Source organism: Anastrepha obliqua, chromosome 5 (assembly GCF_027943255.1).
Source record: "Anastrepha obliqua isolate idAnaObli1 chromosome 5, idAnaObli1_1.0, whole genome shotgun sequence".
NCBI lineage: Eukaryota > Metazoa > Arthropoda > Insecta > Diptera > Tephritidae > Anastrepha > Anastrepha obliqua.
In genome coordinates this window covers 92,776,063-92,795,944 of record NC_072896.1, presented here as the reverse complement: position 1 = coordinate 92,795,944, position 19,882 = coordinate 92,776,063, and the positions used below count along the sequence as shown (strand labels likewise).

The 19,882-nt window shown below is 33.9% G+C and overlaps 1 protein-coding gene across 1 annotated transcript in view; it reads left to right on the top strand.

Annotated features, from left to right (window-relative positions):
• The first annotated feature begins 11,526 nt into the window (after window positions 1–11,526).
• LOC129247010 (uncharacterized) overlaps window positions 11,527–19,882 on the top strand; it is a 106,841-nt gene continuing 98,485 nt past the window's right edge. Inside the window, exons 1-2 of the mRNA XM_054885833.1 lie at window positions 11,527–11,674; window positions 12,686–12,928. Of these exons, the coding sequence (XP_054741808.1) occupies window positions 12,891–12,928 (38 nt within the window). The 5' untranslated portion in view covers window positions 11,527–11,674; window positions 12,686–12,890. The remainder of the gene's footprint in view (window positions 11,675–12,685; window positions 12,929–19,882) is intronic.

Here is a 19,882-nt window from a genome sequence, read left to right as displayed (position 1 = left end):
TTGCGAAAGAATTCGTTTTTGCCATTTACAAAAAAAAACTAGGTTCTTGGGTTCTTTTTAAAATTTTTATAATTTTTTATTTTAAAAAATTTTGTTTTGTTTACATTTTTTTTGGAAAGTGAGTTCGGGTCCGTTTTAGGTAGAAAGATTACTCACATTTCTCTCCGGAGTCCCGCGTAGATAGACGCCAGGCTGCAGTTGTGCGAGTATGAAATTGTTGGGACCATGCGGCTTGAAAATTTTTAGCGATTTAAAGCGATTTGTTTAGTAAGCCACTTGAAGTGGTTGTGTAAAATTTTGATGTGGTGAGCGATCTAGTCTTATGGCGATCGGTATTGATCGGAAAACGGGCGTCGAGTTGAATCATAACTGTTACTCATTTCCCGATACCGCCCAAAGTACTCTAAATGTGTAGGATTTCTCCGGAGCATGTTATGAAGACTCGTGGAAACTTTCCACATTTTCATAGAATTATCTCTACGAAGCCTTGTTTGGCTTTTATAATTACATAGATAATTTTATTACAGCACCCTCCACTTAAATTGATTTCCGCCTGTAAGCAGTCTGCAAGTTGGGCTTTTGTTTTACATTTCCATTTGCCGAGCATATCGCTGCAGCTCTCAAAGGACCTATGAAATTATTAATTTAAAGCATGCATTGCTTGCATACTACAAGTTTTACGACTACGCAACCGCATCGCATCGGAGCAGCAAGCTTCTCTTATTAGAGCGACTCCACAACTCCCACGCGTCTTTCCATAATGAAATGTCAATGAATGCTGAAAAAAAAAATATGTATTTAGTTTAACAGTAGTCCCGCGTGATCTGTCAAAAAAGGCCTCGAATCTGAGTACCCTTTACTAATCTCCCGCTATTCGTGTTATGGTTCACGCATTCTGCTGTTTATGTCAATTTGGCGAATTACTAGTAACAGCATCGCTTTTCGACAAATCGCATTGAAATATTGTTGCCTTCGGCGTATCAACACATTGTTTGATTTGCTTATTATTTGTGCTACTGTTGTGCGTTGAGTATAAGAGTATATAAGTATGATATCGCTACTTGGTGATCCATTCCACGCTGTTGTACTTCTCGGCTACCAACACTAATCGTCTATAGTTGCGCATGCGCATTATTCAATTATGATGGCTGCACGCCCACAATGCTATGCTCATGTCTACTTTCGTAGTTGTGTGCTGAGTACAGCTGCTTTTGTACATATATACATGTTTGTAAGTATATATGTAGGCATGTGTTTGTATTGATTGTTAGCTAGCAAGCACCACATCCAACAATGCATCAATGACTGTCATTTAAGCCAGTCGCCGGGGACAGTATTTGCATTTTTGTGATGATGATGTTGTTTGCAAAAATATTTTGTTTACAAAATGCAATAATAATTGCAAATAGTGATTTCTTTGATGCCACATAAGCAATTACTGAGTTGGATGCAAATTTGAGGTGGCTTTGCATAGTTTTGAAATGAAATTAAAGAAATGTGTAGTACAGGTGTGGACAAGTTTTGCCAGCTGATCTGTTTCTGATTTAATTTTTATAATTTTTTGAGGAAAATGTAGTTCATTCTGCTACAAAATTTATATAAATCCCAGCTTTAAACTTTGTGAAAAATATAAAAAAAAAATTTAAAAAATTGTCAACAAAATTTCAAACTTCTTAATTAGATTTTTTTTAATTTTCGAGTACGCAGCCCATTGAACTTTGATTTAATAAAGTGAAGGTTTGAAGCGGCTCAAAAACCGCGTCGATTTCTGAAAATTTTTTTGATCATTACTAAAAAGAGTCAACAAATTTTCATAAATGTTTCACACTTTTTAATCAATTAAAGTTTTTTTTTAATTTTCGAGTATGCAAAGTTGTAGCCTATTGAATTTTGATGTAATAAAGCGCAGGTTTAAAGTGGCTGAAAATTTTTGTTTTTACTGACGATGTCGGGTGTTTTCTTCTTTGCAGAAAATGTCGAGCATTCTCTACGAATTCGTATTAAAAAGAGTGAAATTTTGATGAGAATTTATTGATTTGTTTTGCTTTTGTAATCTCCATACCTTTTGAATCTTCTCTTTTTGATCTTTTTTTCGTATTTTTATAGGAAAACTAACCATGTTTTCATAAAAAAACTGATAAAATTCAATAAGAAACAAAAAATTCCAAAAAAATTTCATCAATAAGTCCCTGTGCTATGTTGAAAAATGAAAAGGAGCAGGCTTACACTTTGTCCTTAAGGGGTCACGGTAGCCTACAGCTCGAAAATTTAGGGAACTTTTTTGCAATTTTCAGGAACTTTTTTTGCAATAAAAAAATTGAAAAACGATATTTAAATTTTTTAGGCTTTTTATGTAACTTATTTTACATACAAAAATGAAAATTCTTTTTCTTTTTCAATTTTAATAGTTTTAAAAATGGCGCTGAAGTTGACCCCTCCCGAAAAATTGAGCCTGAATAGTGTTGTCCCTTTTGGCTCTGCTATTTATCTGAAACACAAAAACCAAAAAAATTATTAATCAGTATGACTGTAGCTATGTCCCGTACAAGAATAAAAACAATGTTACACAATGGCGCGGTTTTAAATTTGACACTCTAAAAATCGGTTGTTTTTTAGTTTTTTATTCAAAAAAATACGAAATAATTGAAATAATAGGACTATGAATAAGTTCGTGCGGTTTTACAACAGATGGCGTAACTTGATTATTATTCCATCGATCCACATTTCCAAACATTCATTGGAGAGCTACCAGTTTGAGGTACAGGGGCGTACGGACCGCTCTCCACCTACTCTACTTAATGTGCTGTAGAAGCTGTAATATTGGAAATTTTTGGCATGAAAATTTCACAGCATATTCCTAAGATACTATACTTTCAAAATATCAAAAAAACAAAAAATCGAATTTTTGAAATTTCTAGACCACCGTGTCCCCTAAAGGCCTCTTTTGCCTCTGTGTCATAGATACTAAACGCAATATAGTTGCATCTTTTCGCGCTGATGGCCGCAGATTTAGGTATTTTTCTATTGCCTTTTCCATGATTTGACGTCCTGAAAAAATATGTAATGATAAATTTGTCAGATCATATCTGAATCTACACTGATAAGGTTCAATTAAATTCCAGTACTTCCCTAATAATTATTCGAAGCTAAATTGAAAAATTGTGCTCTATTTTGGGTTGTTTAGAGTGAGCGGCCATACCTCAAACATAAAAAAAATTTTTTTTTTTTTTGAAAAGTCGCTTTGATTTCTGATAAGTTTTCTGCTGTCAGTTTGTGATCGCAAGTAACGAATGCTTCTCACTTTTGATATGGAAGAAAATACCCAACGCTGGCAGCAGCCAAAATTTTATGGGCTATAAAATTGCGTCACCGAAATTTTTCTAAAAATTCTGATTCGAATTGCTTTGATTCTAATGAAAGTTTGATGAATTTTTTTAATTTGCAGAAAGGTCGGAACTTTGACTTACATGCGTTTTTTAGTTCTGTGAATATATTTTCATAGCAAAATTATTTAAATAAAATTTTTAGAAAATAAATAGTCAGACCTTGTCACGAAATGTTTTTTCTAAATTGATATCTATTTTTGATTGATATTTTTACAAAACTTATTAAGACTTACTGATCGTATTTTGGAGTAATTGCTTTTATTTCGCAGTGTAGAATAACGCAAAATTATATTGCATTTTTTCACCAATCATTGATTCTACTTTTTTTTGTTTTTTGGAACGTATTTGTGTTTATTTATATTTCACGTTCGCACACACACACATACTGGGCGCTGCGACCAAAAGAGATATATTGTGCACACATACATACATATGGGTATATATTTTTATAGATCTCAAATTCAAATTCAACTTCTCTAACTTGATTCATTCAAAAAATATTTGCACATCCGTGTCGCTGTACTGCTCGATTCTCTATTTTAAATGACTCAAATAAAAAAGAAGGCAAAAGAAGAACAAAACAAAAATTCTTAAATAGACAAAGTATGAATATAAAAGTATAGTATATTTTTTTAGTTAGTAATGCTTTTATAGCCGTATTACCAGCTAGACAATGAAGATACATCCCAATCAATAAATATTTCGTTTTCAAGAAATATTAACCCTTGCTTTGTGCTCACAAATATTCTTGCAAGTTAGCGTATTACGAAAATAGCCTCAATGGTATTACAAGTTAGAGCGATTTATTTAAGTTACAATTTAAAGGTAAAGATGGCCGGGATTATAAATGAAAAAAAAAAAACAAATAAGATTTAGAAAACTTCGATTATTTTTCATATAAAGATGGGTTCATTAACCAATTAAAAAAATAATTTCGGGTATTTAACCACCATAGGATCATCTGGTGCTATCTGCGATAAGAGCTTCGATATCGTTGGGAGGGTATTCGAAAGAATATTAAACGAAAGTCTACAGGAGTATCTGGAGGTACCAGGAGGTCTGTCAGACAAACAGTTCGGTTTTCTCAGGGCCAGATCTATTGTTGATACAATAGGAACGGTAGTTGATTTAGCCAAAAATGCTGTTAATGAACTCAATAGCATCAGAGCAGCGAAATAATTTGCAGTCATAATCTTGGTGCCAAAGTACCTTATTAGAATCATCCACAGCTACATATAGTAAGCCAGAGAGGACTGCAGTATAATACAGAGGAGGGCCCAAAGAGGTGATGCGTGTTTGTTCTTGGATGAACCCTATGGGACGCTATGTACGATGGCGTTCTTAAAATCGAAGTGCACGGTAACTCAGCTATAGTGGGATACGCCGACGATATCGCATTCGTAATGATTGATAAATATATCGATAGACTGCAACATCAACATATAATGATACCTTAACAAGAGACGAAAGATGGTTGAATAATGCCAGCTTAGAAGCAGTTGCCCAAAAAACAGAGCTGGTGCTGAGCAATAGGAGCAAGCAGAAAGAAAAACTGTCAATACCAGTTGGTAGCCAGGAGACGGAATCTCAGAAGCCTATAAAATACATGCCAAGATATTCGAGACTAACATTCAGGGAACATCTTGCAGCTGGTAGCGTGAAGGTGACAAAGGTTAACAACGCGCTTGTGAGCTGCTACCGAACATAGGAGGACCACAGGGCACCAGGAGAAAAATTCTTTCCACGGTGACGAACTCTATAATGCTGTTCGCCTCTCCAATTTGGGCTGGAACAAAAAAGTGACATTTTAAAGAAGTACTGCCGGTCAGTGGAATAAGTTCGACCGCATGCACCTATAAAACAGTGTCGGATGATGCAATCTGCGTCATGGGTAGCAGAATGCTTATAAACATGCGGGCAAGTGTACAGACGAGGTTGTACTGCTTGCAAGGTACCAAGTCGCCAGAGGAACTCAAACAAGCAGAGGAATTCAGGCAAACGTTCTTCCTCGACAGCTGAATGACAATCAAAATGGGAATAGTCACTAAAAGGCCGGTGGACGAATAGGTTGATCTCACGGATTAATGAGTGGATTTCTCGAAAACTCGGAGACGTTGATTTCGTCCCGACACAGCTGTTAAGCGAACGATATGTGCAGAGGGGGGAAAACACCTCAGCTGAACAGAGAAACTTGTAAAAAAAATTTAAAAGTAAAACTACTTTATGCCGATTGAAATTTTTTTACATAACTTTGGACACATATGAAAATATAACGAAGACCGTCAGCCGAAGGAAGAATGTATCATTGCGTTCATACATCTCGGCAGCGCGCGGAATTTTCAATGCTACGACTGACGTCTTCCCACCGCTATAAACGCAACTGACCATCATTATTATATTTTCATATGTGTCTAAAATTATGTAAAAAAAATTTCAATCGGCATAAAGTACTTTTACTTTTGAATTTATTTTACAGCCTTTCAGCTGACGTATTTTCCCCCTTCTACGGCGCAGCTGACTCTTTTTTATTCTACTAAATGTTAACAATACACAAAAAAAATTTCAGCCGGTATTAAATGATTAAAAATTTTTTTCCACACGTTTCGCAGCATCCCACGCACGTACCCACCGCTACTGGATCAGCTGATGGTTGGTTTCGTCATCCCTTGGATGTCGTCTGCCTTCAGTATTAAAATCAGTCGGCATGAAATGATGAGATCAAAATGACCCCTGGCACCCGGACTATTAAGAGTTCACTTAGATTCGCAAAACTCGCAGACGTATTATAATATGTCTATTACAAATAAAAGTATTGGTCTAGCTCCATCAGGTAACACTAGGGATCAGTAGGTCTATATGATGGCTTTCAGCCAGCCAAGTCAACCTAAAATGTTAAGAGGACACGAATGCTTCCAAAAATATCTGCATCACCTAGACTTGGCCGGTAGTTCTTATTGCCTAGAATGCTTAGACGAAGAAGAGACTGTCAAACATGTGGCCTTTATTGCATCAGGTTTGCTAAGTAAAACGACGATTTACCAAAGAAAACCAATAACCAATAACCTAGTCCCACAATTGATTGATTGCCACACGAATTATCGTGGAACTTCGCAACATTGACTGGAGGTGAAGGAATGATGCTAGACGAACGTGGGAGCAAGAACAAATCTCGTGTTGATAGAATGCAGTAAGACGAACAGCAGACGAATTTGACTGACGATTGAGCTTATAACTCAGTACAGCCTCCAGACGTAAACACCAAATCGGTATCCCTGTAGGATGAATCATCGGAATTGTGGTTATTTTAGTGGCGTTAAAGTCCCACAGTGACTAATGCTTTCTTTTGCTTTTATACCTCATTAAAAAAAAGAACTTTACTGGTAATTTACGCCGAATATTTCCATGGAATTAAGAGTGGGGCAGTCGCGTGTTTATATTTCATTTCATGTATTTACTTCATTACATTCATTTATGTGAAGAAAATGCGTAATACTTTTAGGAAGAAAATGATCAAAAATCATCTAGAATTTAGAGCAACTTCAAATCTTTATTTTATTATACTAAAATTTGTAAAATAAATAAATAATTGGCGCGAACTCTTCAGTTACTCGTTTGGCCGTGCTCCTTCTGCCTTTTCTGGTGTGCGTCTTGATGTTTTTCCACAAATGGAGGGACCTACAGTTTTAAGCTGACTCCTAATGGCAGATATTTTTTATGAGGAGCTTTTTCATGGCAGAAATGCTCTGGAAGGTTTGCCATTGCCTGGCGAGGGGCGACCGCTATTAGAAAAAAACTTTTTCATTTTGCTGTTTCATGCACGGCGATTCGAACCTTCGCACTAAATACTAAATTTTAACACTACCCTACAAATTTGTTGGCTATAACACTGCTTACCCTTTTTTAATTAAAGTTGAGGCGGGTTAAAAAGTTTGATATTTTATGAAAGTTTGTCGAATTTTTGTAAATATTTTACAAAGTTCGAGACCCGGATTATTATAAATTTATGTAGTTATAGAATAATATAGATTATTTTTGTAAAAAATAACTTAAATGAAAAAAATGTTATGCAAATAGGCAAATAGTCAAAACGTGTCAATATGTACATATTTGGTGTCTTTATATAGACTTCGTGGGGTGTATTTCTATATTTTAAACAGGCGACCTTCGTAGCTTACACCACTAAACATTTGAGTTACGTCGAGCCAACTAGTAGAGCAATAAATTTTTTTGGTTGTTCCATAGTTCTTCATTATTCTCTAAGGTCAAATTATAGCTCAGGAATAAATAGCAAACCTCGTCAGGAACTGTCTCTCTAATACATATTTTTGACAATAGATCTGGTTTACTGACATGTATTTGAAAATTATAATTATTTAAATGTGCACACATAATAAATAAATACAAATGCTTTCCAAAACACCTGGCATACATTCATACATACTTAGTACAAATTGTCTCACAGCTAGAGAAGCCAACACACATACATCCACACATAAATGTATGCTTACATACCAGCTCGATAATACTCGTTTATGCAGCAATAATTTGGCAAGTTTGAATTGACAAAATAAGACAACAATGCCACACTTACCTAATAGTAACGGTTGGGGTAAAATGACGAAAGCAACGAGTCATCACGTCAAACTCGTGACTCCTTTCACCCAAAAAATTACATTGAAATAATTTATGCATTAAATAGAAATCATAAAAAGAGAATAAAAACAAATACACCGAACAGCTCAATCAGTGTTGATAGTAAATAATAATGAACGAATGAATCGTTAAGGAAATAATGTAGAACATATCCAATAAATAAGTGGAAAATATGTGCAATTGCAATCAGGGCGTATAAGTAATGGAACAATTTTGTAAATAATTTTAAAACCGGCGATGAACAGTGATAGAAAATAGGCAGTTTTCCATTTTCACTCCATATGGGTGAATGCAACAAGAAGTGCAACTGAAGGCCACACCTAGCACATACCAGACGAAACGAATGACCACAAGTCCTCCAGCTTCCAACACTCAACCATAAATGACGAAGATGGCTAATACGGAAAACGCGAAAACACCATATTCAGGCCCACAGAAATACACAGCTACGGGGATTTCCGAAGAATACTCCATAGAAAAATAAAGCCTGGCTACGCAGAAGCCAAAATAAAAGCCGTTCGTAAAACATGAGCGGGCGCAATACTGGTCGAGCTAGATAAAGGGGAACAGTTCAATCCCATTTTCTGCGAGACACTAAAACCACTCTACAGGGATCGGCTGTTATCATAGACCTTAAAATAAAAACTGCTATAGAGGTACGAAATTTAGATTACCTTACTAAAAAGGAGCAAGTGGTAGAGGCTTTAAAAACGACCCTCACCATAACCACAGAAGAGAAAGGCGTCAACTTGTCAACACCAAACAGCAGAGAATTGATTCGTGTTCACGTTAAAAAGTAGAAAGCTGATATTCTACTCGATAAGACACGAATAAAAAACGGCTGGGTGATTTGCAAAATGGGACCCTAGCTTAATATTAGACGCTGCTTCTAGTGTTTCGTCCCAGGGCACCTAACATGGAATTGTAAAGGTCGGTAGCAGTAACTACATTTAGAAGACCCAATTCCGAAGAATCAACACCAGATATTACGCTCATATCTGACCACCAATATATTTCTTTCAGAGTAGAACATAAGGGAACACCCAGCGCGAACACAAGGAAAAGTGGTATCCGTCAGTGGATCCATCGTTGATGCACATTCCCATGGAAACACAACCTACAGAGGTGATGAGAGCATAAATGTTCCGCATCAAGTAAGTCTGTAATAAATCTAAGCCAACTCTAGCAAAGAAAAAACCTAAAGGCTCTGTTTACTGGTGGATGATGAAAATAGCCGAACTGAGGCGTAACTGTCTTCGGCTCAGATGGAAATAAACCAGAACCTGGCGAACCGGGCAAGCCACAGTGGATGCAGAGGTATATAATAGTATACGCTTCTAGTATTGGTAAAACGAACGGCAGCTCTGAGAGGTATGTTCGCCTAACGCACAGTAACAGGGTCTGCTGTTCAAGTGATAAGCGGTTCAATACCGATAGACTTACTTACCTTTGAGAGGAAATAGTTGTGGGCATTAAAGAGCAGGAAGATGGAAGAAGGAGTAAGCTTACTTGCAGCTCGCGTAATAAAAGACGAAACGATAAGGCTATAGCAAGACCGCTGGAGAAACCAAGCACGCGGCAGATGGACGGCCATGCTAATAAAAAGACGTCATTACATCGTACAGCAGGAACTTCGGTGAAATCAATTTTTATACAGCCCAAATGCTTTCGCGCACGGGTATTTCCGTGTATACCTGTTCAAAATAAGAAAAACCAAACACCCCACATACATATACCGCCGAAGATGTCGATGAACACACATTTTTCCAATGTATGCGTAGGGAACAACAAACGTCGAGCGCTGGAAAATGCAGTCGTTCATATAACCACTGAAATGTGATTGATTAGATGCTAAGTAGCTAGGAAACGTGGGAGATTATTAATGGTTTTGCGGAAAGAATTCTCCATACAAAAAAAAACGGGACCTGGACGCAGGCACGTAGTCATTGACCTTTGTGATAAGGAAAATGGAATGCTGCTCTGAAGTAATGCGAAAGCAGTTCTAGGGTGGGCCGAGCGTTCCAAATGAATAGGAGTTTTTCAGTCATCGGACATATATATATATATATATATAATTGGCGCGTATACCCTTTAGGTGTTTGACCGAGCTCCTCCTCCTATTTGTAGTGTGCGTCTTGATGTTGTTCCACTAATGGAGCGACCTACAGTTTCAAACCGACTCCGAACGACAAATATTTTTTATGAGGAGCTTTTTCATGGCAGAAATACACTCGGAGGTTTGCCATTGCCTGCCGAGGGGCGACCGCTATTAGAAAAATCTTTTTCTTAATATTAGTGTTTCACAGAGATTTGAACCGACGTTCTCTCAGTGAATTCCGAATGGTAGTCACGTACCAACCCATTCGGCTACGGCGGCCGCCGTCGTCTCCGGACATACTATATTATTATCTATTATCTATTATCTATTATCTATTATCTATTATCTATTATCTATTATCTATTATCTATTATCTATTATCTATTATCTATTATCTATTATCTATTATCTATTATCTATTATCTATTATCTATTATCTATTATCTATTATCTATTATCTATTATCTATTATCTATTATCTATTATCTATTATCTATTATCTATTATCTATTATCTATTATCTATTATCTATTATCTATTATCTATTATCTATTATCTATTATCTATTATCTATTATCTATTATCTATTATCTATTATCTATTATCTATTATCTATTATCTATTATCTATTATCTATTATCTATTATCTATTATCTATTATCTATTATCTATTATCTATTATCTATTATCTATTATCTATTATCTATTATCTATTATCTATTATCTATTATCTATTATCTATTATCTATTATCTATTATCTATTATCTATTATCTATTATCTATTATCTATTATCTATTATCTATTATCTATTATCTATTATCTATTATCTATTATCTATTATCTATTATCTATTATCTATTATCTATTATCTATTATCTATTATCTATTATCTATTATCTATTATCTATTATCTATTATCTATTATCTATTATCTATTATCTGTTATCTATTATCTGTTATCTATTATCTGTTATCTATTATCTATTATCTATTATCCATTATATGCATACTTATACTTTTGGTTGCCCACTGTTCACTTCTCAGCCACTTTCTTTTCATATAACACTTTTCATATCATTAGTTCTCCTAATATTTACATATTCTGGTTGTTGTTGTTTGTTTTGCAATTTGTTTACAAATGACTAATATAATTACACACACATTAAGCTTAGTTCCGAAAGCTTATCTTTATCTGACAATGGGGGATGCCTACAAGTTTTGTTGACTTCAGGCGCTGCTACTACTTCGCTGCGGCTGCTAAGACGCGCATCATTACACGATAACACTAATGATATTAGCGCTCGGCGCTCTTCGCCGCCACCACTATTGGAAACTTGCATGTTGCTTTTTAAGCCATTGCACGCTCGCAGCCAGCTTTCAGATACGTTTCTGAGTTTCAAGCGCAAGCACAGCTCAACCATTCAGTCGTTCAATCACTACTTTTGTAGGCAAAGCTGAATGCTGACGCTTCTCACAGTAGCAGCAACAACAGCAAGGCAACAACATTTCAATAGAAACCAGCAAATCCACTTCCAGTAGGTATATTGTGGGGCATTTTGGGATTTTTGTGGGTTTCCATTGACTAAGTACGCGGCTCTCATATTCAGTTGTTGGTCGAACGTTGCGCTTCGTTGTCGTGGTTTCGCTTTGATAGCACGGTTTTTGGATTATTTCTTACTCTCTGGTGCTTATAGTAAAAAAGCTGCGTAAACACAGCCAAAAACAAATATCTGCTACAAAAGCAAAAAAAGAAAAACGAACACAAAACAACGAAGAAGTAAAAGAAAAACACAAACAAGCACCGAAGCTTGTAAAAATATACAAATACGTAAAATACACATACACACACATAACACCAGACGTCGTGATCACCACTTGCGCCCATACGCGAGCGCACCATCAAACACTCACGTACTTGCAAACATACAGACATACACCACCAAGCACAAACTTTCCGTCTCAAGCGCGCTGAATTCACTTGGACACCACAGAAACATTCAGCGCTTGCTCGCGTACGCACGCATGCGCAAAACTTTCGCTTTTCGCTTCGTTCTCTTGTATAAGTGGTGTAGTGCGCGCGTCGCCATACAGTAGCACAGTTGTATCCTGCGATATTGTGCATCCTTTTGATAACAACTTAAACCAGTGCAACTGGAAGTGTGTGCGTGTTTGTGTGTTTATTGCATGGAATTCGGCTTTCAGTTTTGTACTGCGCGATTATGCCACAGCCTGCGTAATGCTGATTGGCGAACGGAACACCTACAAATCCTACATTATCGGCTATAATCTTTTTGGCAAGACGCTGCAAACACTCACTAGCGCTTAGCGTAAATTTGGAAAATAACTAAAATTCTATGCCAAAAAAGAAATAAAATATTCATAATTTTTTCCTAATCGTACTACGCGTTTTATTTACAAAAAAAAAGAAAATATTTTTATATAAATAAAACAAACAAAAATTCACAAAGTGCCACATATTTAAGCATTTTAATTATAAAATTAAGCGGTTAAATATAAAACGAAACGTATTTTAATTTATTTAACAGTCTAAAATATAAGTAAACTCAACGTATAAGCGAATATATGCAAATATTGCATAAAAATCTACCTATAAGAGCAAGCACGAGCTGTACCTTAGTAAATAAATATCCTGTGTGACAAGTGACGCGAATTTTTCTTCGCACAAGAAAGGACACAACCCCCAAAAGAGAGATAGAGAAAAGGAGAGTAGCAAAGAAAGCTTTGTTGAAAATGTCAAAGCAACGCCTAGGCATCGGATTATTATTGTGGTGAGTAGAATTACTTGGAAATGTTACGATAAAATTTTTTTAAATCAGTGTAAAAATTGTATTTATGCATATTTTAAAGTCTTAAATTATAAATCATAAATCACAAATTATTAATTATAAAATGCGAATTATAAATTGCGAAATATAAAAAATTATATTTAAAAAATTATATTATTCAAAAAATTTTTAGTTCTTCAATTTTATTATACGCATTGTTTGAAAAAAGTTTGTTAAACTATATTTTCGATCGAATGCCCTTACATTTTTTATATGGCAGAAAACGCGCCAGATTATCAGCTAAAATGAAGTTGAATAATCTATGTGAGTTTTGAGCCACATTAAACTTGGACAATAGCAAAATTAAATGGGCTACAGAAAGGACTCCAATGATTTTTTTAGATATTCTGTCTGCAAAAAAAATTTGTTTTATTTAAATATTTAAATTCTTTATATTTTTATTTAACAATTTTTTTTTTTTGTTTAATTTTGATTTTTTGTAAAATTTGTACAAAGTCTGAAGCTTTAAGTAATTTGGTTTTTGTTGTAGTGGAACTATATTTTTAAATTTAATAGATTAGAGAAGTGCTTGCAATGATTTTTTTTTAATATTTTGACTGAAAAAAATTAGTTTTATTTAAATATAATATTTTAATTTTTTTCACATATTTTTAACTTTTTTTTTCTAATTTTGAATTTTTGTAAATCTTATACAAAGTCTGAAGCATTAAGTAATTTGATTTTTGTTTTAGTAGGAAATATTTTTTTATAAAAAAACGTGTTTAATAAAAAAAAAATTGCAAAATGTCGCATAACTATTTTTGTGTGCGCTTCTCTACATACCTAAAAAGTTAATAAAATTTGTATAAGTGTTTCGTGCAATGTTAAAGATTTCTCTTTAAAATTCATTTAAATTTGAAGTTGAAGTTTTCACAATAAAATTCAATCCTTGAAGTTGTTCGCTTAAAATTTGTTATTCATTTTCTATATTCGTTTGCTTACATTGCCATTTGATTTAACGAATTAAATCTCAGTTTGTTACATCTTTTTTAGATTCTGAACAAAAATTATTTACAATTTTTAGACATTTTTTTGAATATTTTTAAATCTTGTATAAAATCTGAAATACTGAATAATTTGATTTTAGTTGTAGTAGAAACTATATTTTTATATAATAAAAAAAATTAAAAAAAGTAGCAAAATGTCGCACTGCTATTTTTGTGTTCGCCTCCTTACATACCAGAAAGCTAATAAAATTTTGTGCGAAAATTTAAAGTTTCGTGCAAAAGTAAAGCCAGATTTCACTTTCAAATTCATTACTTGGAGATGTTCGCTTAAAAATTTTTATTAATGATTTGCTTAGATTTCTATTTAATTGAATGAATTAAATTTCAGCTTTTTACAGCTTTTCAGATTCGGAAAAAAATTATTAATAGTTTTACAAATTTTTTTTTAATTTTGCACAAAGTATGAAACATTGATTAATTTTATTTGGTTATTGAGCAACTATATTTTTATAAAAAAAAATTTTAATTTAAAAAAATTTTTTAAATTTCGCACTGTTATTTTGGTGTTCGCTGTTTTACGCACCAGAAATCTAGTAAAATTTTTATAAGAGTTTCGTGCAAAATTATAGCCAAATTTCATTTTCTATGGCATCTCTTTGGAAATGTTTGCTTGAAATTTTTCATTAATTTTTCATATTCGTTCGGCATCCCCCTCTCTGTTGTTAAAGGGGTGCGCTTCCCTTATACTTATTTCTTAGGAAACAGCAGAAAAGATGGAGCTCCACATAATGCGCCACACAAGAAATTTTGCACAGAAATTGCAAAGAAAAATATTTTTTAAGGTGCACTACTTCTTCTTCAGATAGCTTAAAATATCCTGTAAAGCATAGTACTTCAAACGTAATGAGCTTATAACCTACAAGAAGCAGCACGAACAGAGGAAGTTGCCAAAAATTTAGAGCAAAGGATAGAATACGTAAATATATCAGACTAGGCTTAACTTAGGAGAATCCGGCACAATGGCAGGCTAAATACTTGATCCTTCCATAAGGCCACCAAATAGGCTTCTAAGTCTGGAGGGAGAGCACTTACGAACTCTTACCGGATACTACATTGGACAGCGTAGTCTTCGTTATCATTTCAAAAGACTATAATTAGTAGGTATATAGAAACACTTATCTGCTGTTTTCGCATGCAAGATTGTGAAATTTGAAGTAAATTTTCTGAAAATGTGGAGCTCCCACAAGACGAATACTTGTAATCCTTGGTAGTGTGGCTCGAAGTTCTTTAGTGATGGGCAACAAAAAGGCTGAATAGGTACTGAAATTCACCATTTAACTCCCACTGCAGAAGCTGTGGGGACCTTTCATAGAATGAGACTGTTGAGCACTTTTTCTGTAAATGTCTGGGTTTGGCAGCCTTACTATTGATGTCACTGAGTGCTCCTTTCTTCGACAGCCTGGGTCAGTGCGCCAGCCTAAACCCATCAACCTTCCACATAACATCAACAGCTCCAGTTAACTGTAGATATCTGCCTGTAGGTAGTCTCATAATGGTATGGTAAACGGCGCTTTAGTGCTACTTGAAGAGTGCCAGAGTGGTACTTGAACTATCTCACCTACATGCCACCTTCATAGTGGTTCGCTTAGATTTGTATTTAATTTAATGAATTAAATATCAGCTTCTTAAAGCCAAATTTCACTTTCAAAGGCATTCCTTGAAAATATTCACTTAAAATTTTTGATTAATTTTCTATATTCGTTTGCTTTAATTTAACGAGTTACTTATAAATCTCAGTTTCTTCCAACTCCTTAAAAAACTAGAGACTATAAATAGTTCGTAGAAAAAAAAAAATCAAATTTCAAAAACCTTTTTTTATTTATTTCTTTATTATGATTATTTATTCAATTTAAATCTTATAACCAAAAAGCGAGCGCTGGCTATCAAGGTTTTCAGTTCAGTATTAAATTTTTATTTTATCGATCATAAGGGCAATAGTTGCTCCATTGTTTTACTTAGCGCTTTGTTTTTGTTAATAGTTTTCCAATCAATTGGGCTTGGGTGCTAAAAATTTTAATTACTACTAGTGGCTAAACACTTGATTAATGCTTCTTTCAACGCAAATCTCAAAATACGGTATGAATGGTAAAAAACCACACCCAGCATACAAATAAGAAACGGCACTGGTTTCCCAAGCATAAAACATAATATTTTTTATGACTTCCACCAAAATGCCTTGGCAGTTATTCTTGAGCAAAATTCTATTGGAAATACCACTGAAAAGCGAGTTTCTCACAACAAAAATTTTATTACAAAATTTGTTCCAGTACATCCACTCAGATGTTTGAGAAATTTGATCATAACAGATTTATCTACATCAAAGTTCAGCGTAATGAGATTTTTTGGGTTATTTTCAAACGGAGAATCTCACTTACAACTCATAAAATCTTCAAAATACAAAAGCATTAATTTTTTTCTTTGGCACAGTGGCAGTATAAAATTTGTATCAGTTTCTGACTTTATTGTTTTTCGTAATCGGTATTTAAAATAAGATATCATTTATTTGTCTTTGCTGAGTTTAAAAAATTCATAAATCAGCCGAGTTTTAGTACCTCACGCAGTACTTAAGTTAGCTTAGTACTGAAATTTAATTACCAACTGTGTCGAATACGCGGACAGGTAAACAAGTGGGCTATTGTTATTGAAATTTTGCAAATTTGAGCTCATAAAAAATGAAGCACAGTGTACGTGGGTGCAGCACAAAAAATTTTACAGAAATTGTATACCCTACATTCACTCTAAAAGAAGAGGAGTTCAAGTGGGTAGTTTGGTAGGGATAATTCGGAATTCTAAGAGCAATAAATATTGACTTATTTACAGGAGAAATGAATATTTGCTTATGTATTGCGTATAAATACTTGCATTAAAATATTTGCCCATTTCTTCAAATTTTAACAAATAGGTTATAAATAAATTTTAATATAATATAAAAACATATAAAATAGGATTCAATCATTTGAATCCTTTCGAATAAATTATTATAGAACCTGCTAAAGCTTTCAAATTGAGTGAAGAGCTAAGGCTTAGGGAGGTTATCTGGTACCAAACTATGAGGCGACGTCAGGCGAAATCCCTAGTGGGGGGTACAATCAAAAGAGGTTTGGAAACTCATAACTCTCCTGAAAGATAAGCTGACGTGCAGCTCTATCTTGAGTTTAATAAGTCACCTGGATCTGGATGGTACTGTGACGAGTAGAGGGCACAAAGGCCATAAGGTCGAAGTGCAACCTTCAAATTAATCTAATCTAATCTGGAGCTTTCACAGAACTTTGGTGGCTGAAATGAGCGGAAGAAAAATCATCACAAATATTCGATCAAAGACAAAGTCAGTTACTGATGATACAGAAAGAAAAACTCAATCTGTTGAGAAAGGCTATTAAATTTTAAATGCTTCAAAATCGTTAAATTCCTTTTGTGCATGGTGACGCAAAATTAATCACCCTATCGGAAGATTTATAATTTTTGTGCACTGCTGCAGTACACAAACAGACAAGCAATGGAGCTTCTAAGGACGAAAATAAAGATTTCCATCACTCAAAATAATTTTCTTTTTGTTTAGAAAAGAAGTGATTCGAAGACAAAAGTGGATGATTAATTTTGCGCTACCTTGCATTAGTATGACACTGCAAATATTTTGTACAATGCAAACGATCTAACTAAAAGTGAGCATTTGCTTTTCTGCCTTTCTACCAAGAAAACTACCAAGTCTTGAACTTATCGGCTCAAAATGGAAAGGATGCAGTAAATGCATTTTTTAGCTGTTGATTTTTTATTTTAACATTTTGATATTTTTTTTTACACCTTGATAATACATGATGGCATTTTTAAGGAAATGATTTTTATGTACAAAAAAAAACATCTTGCTGTACATATTATCGCTCCTAGTTGGCGCATAGGGCGGAAACTTTACCACAAAACTGGTTTCAAATATCATTTTATCGCCTCTGAAAAGTTTTTGCTGCAGTTGTTTTTATTTAAATTTTTCGAATAAAATAAATATACACAAAAATTTATCTCACACAAATTGTGTGCCTATTTTTCAAATTTATTTCAAAGTTTTTACATTTTACCTTAGTGTAGTTACTTTTTTATTCTCCGGAAATATCCAATTTGCTCTGCTGTTATCGCTATCCATATAGTTTCTCTAAATCGAACAAATAAAAATTACTTTTCTGGAATGGCTATTAAATGCCCCTTACTGACTTCATTAGATCATTTTAATTAGTAACCCCAAGTGCGGTCTTTGCAGAGCAGATGAGACCTCCCATTTCCACTGCTGCCATTAGCAATTGAAAGTGATGTATTATTTCAGTTAAACTGTTGCTTTTTTTAATTCAAAGCAAATAAATATTACTCATAAATATTTAACAAGTAGGTACTTGTTACTCATATTTTCATTTTTGAGCAGTTTTAAACAAAGATACGAGTATATGCCATTCCCCAAGCAGCAGAATTTGTGGCTTCCATGTAGTTTATTTGAATTCTAATAATTGAGAAATCTGAATCATTTTTGAGAAGAAAATTTCCCGAGATTTGAGATGAGTCATGAGATTTGGGTCCACTGAACTTTTATGTTAAATCATCAAAAAAGTAATCGAAAATTTGCTTAAGAAAATCGCAATGAAATTAATGCCAGAATTATGGCAGCAGTTATGGGCTGCCGAGTATTAATTGCATTATAAATGTAAAAAGTATGAGTCAACGGCACTATAAAATATATTTTCATTAGAAGGCGTGATATGTGCATGCTTGGATTTTAAGTCTTACACTATACTATTTTTTTATTAAATTTAGCTTTAACCTGAACTTCATAAGAATCCAGATAGCGGATCCCGATTCCGATAGAATCTATTTAATAGTGAATTATATTGGCTCGTGACTGCTGTCTGAATGCCGGGATTATTTAATTGAATTTTAAGACTCTTTTATGAGGTTTATCTGGAAAATAAAAGTGGATAGTTCACATACGAAACTTTAATATGTTTGTTTTTTACTATATCTCCTGTGTGCCTGCTCACATTTATGTATTTTACTTATGTATCTACACACTATTTTACCAAGAATTCGAGACGTTCAGTTCGAGATTCTTTGAGCATTGCTTAATTCGAGAATCTGATAAGGTATTCGTTTGAATTGCTTCTGCTGCTTTAAAAACTGAAAAAATGCAAAATTAAATACTTAAAAAGATACATCTTTCATGAACGTTTATTGCATTATTAGCAGTCTACACAAAATCTTCTCTGAATATAAACCCATCAGCGGCGAGTTCATACCACAAAGAGTTAAAAATCCAAATTACTAAAAACAAAGTCAACATAATGGCTTTGACAAAAAGCAGTCGAACTTACGAAAATGCTTCCGAGCTCGCACTGATAAAAATCCACATAAAAAATATAATTAAATTTGTGACGCTTTTGCACAACATGAAGAAATTGCTGAGCTCAAGGGCAGCTTTATATATTTAATTTATTCAAAGACATTAGCAAAAGTGAGCAAAACACAAAAAGAATAGATATTAAAAAGAGTTAATGGCTCGAAGCATTGCTAGAGGCAGATATAGTCGTAAATGTATGTATATGCATCAGTGTGGTTTGCTTAAGAACAGGAAACAAATACAAGCACACGAACTACATAGACTCGAGAGACAGATAAAATCACATGATGAAGAAGCATGAGTTTGAATGCAAATTTGAGAAATAATAGACACATCTTGCGTCATGATCAAAATAAAATAAAATCAAATGAAGGAGAACAAAATAAAATAAAGTAAAATTTATTGAAATAAAAATAAGGAAAATCGAGAAAATGAAATATATACAAATAATGAAGAAAATATTATAAAAAATTACAAATCAAAGAAATAATAAAGTGTACAAAACAAAATGTTTAA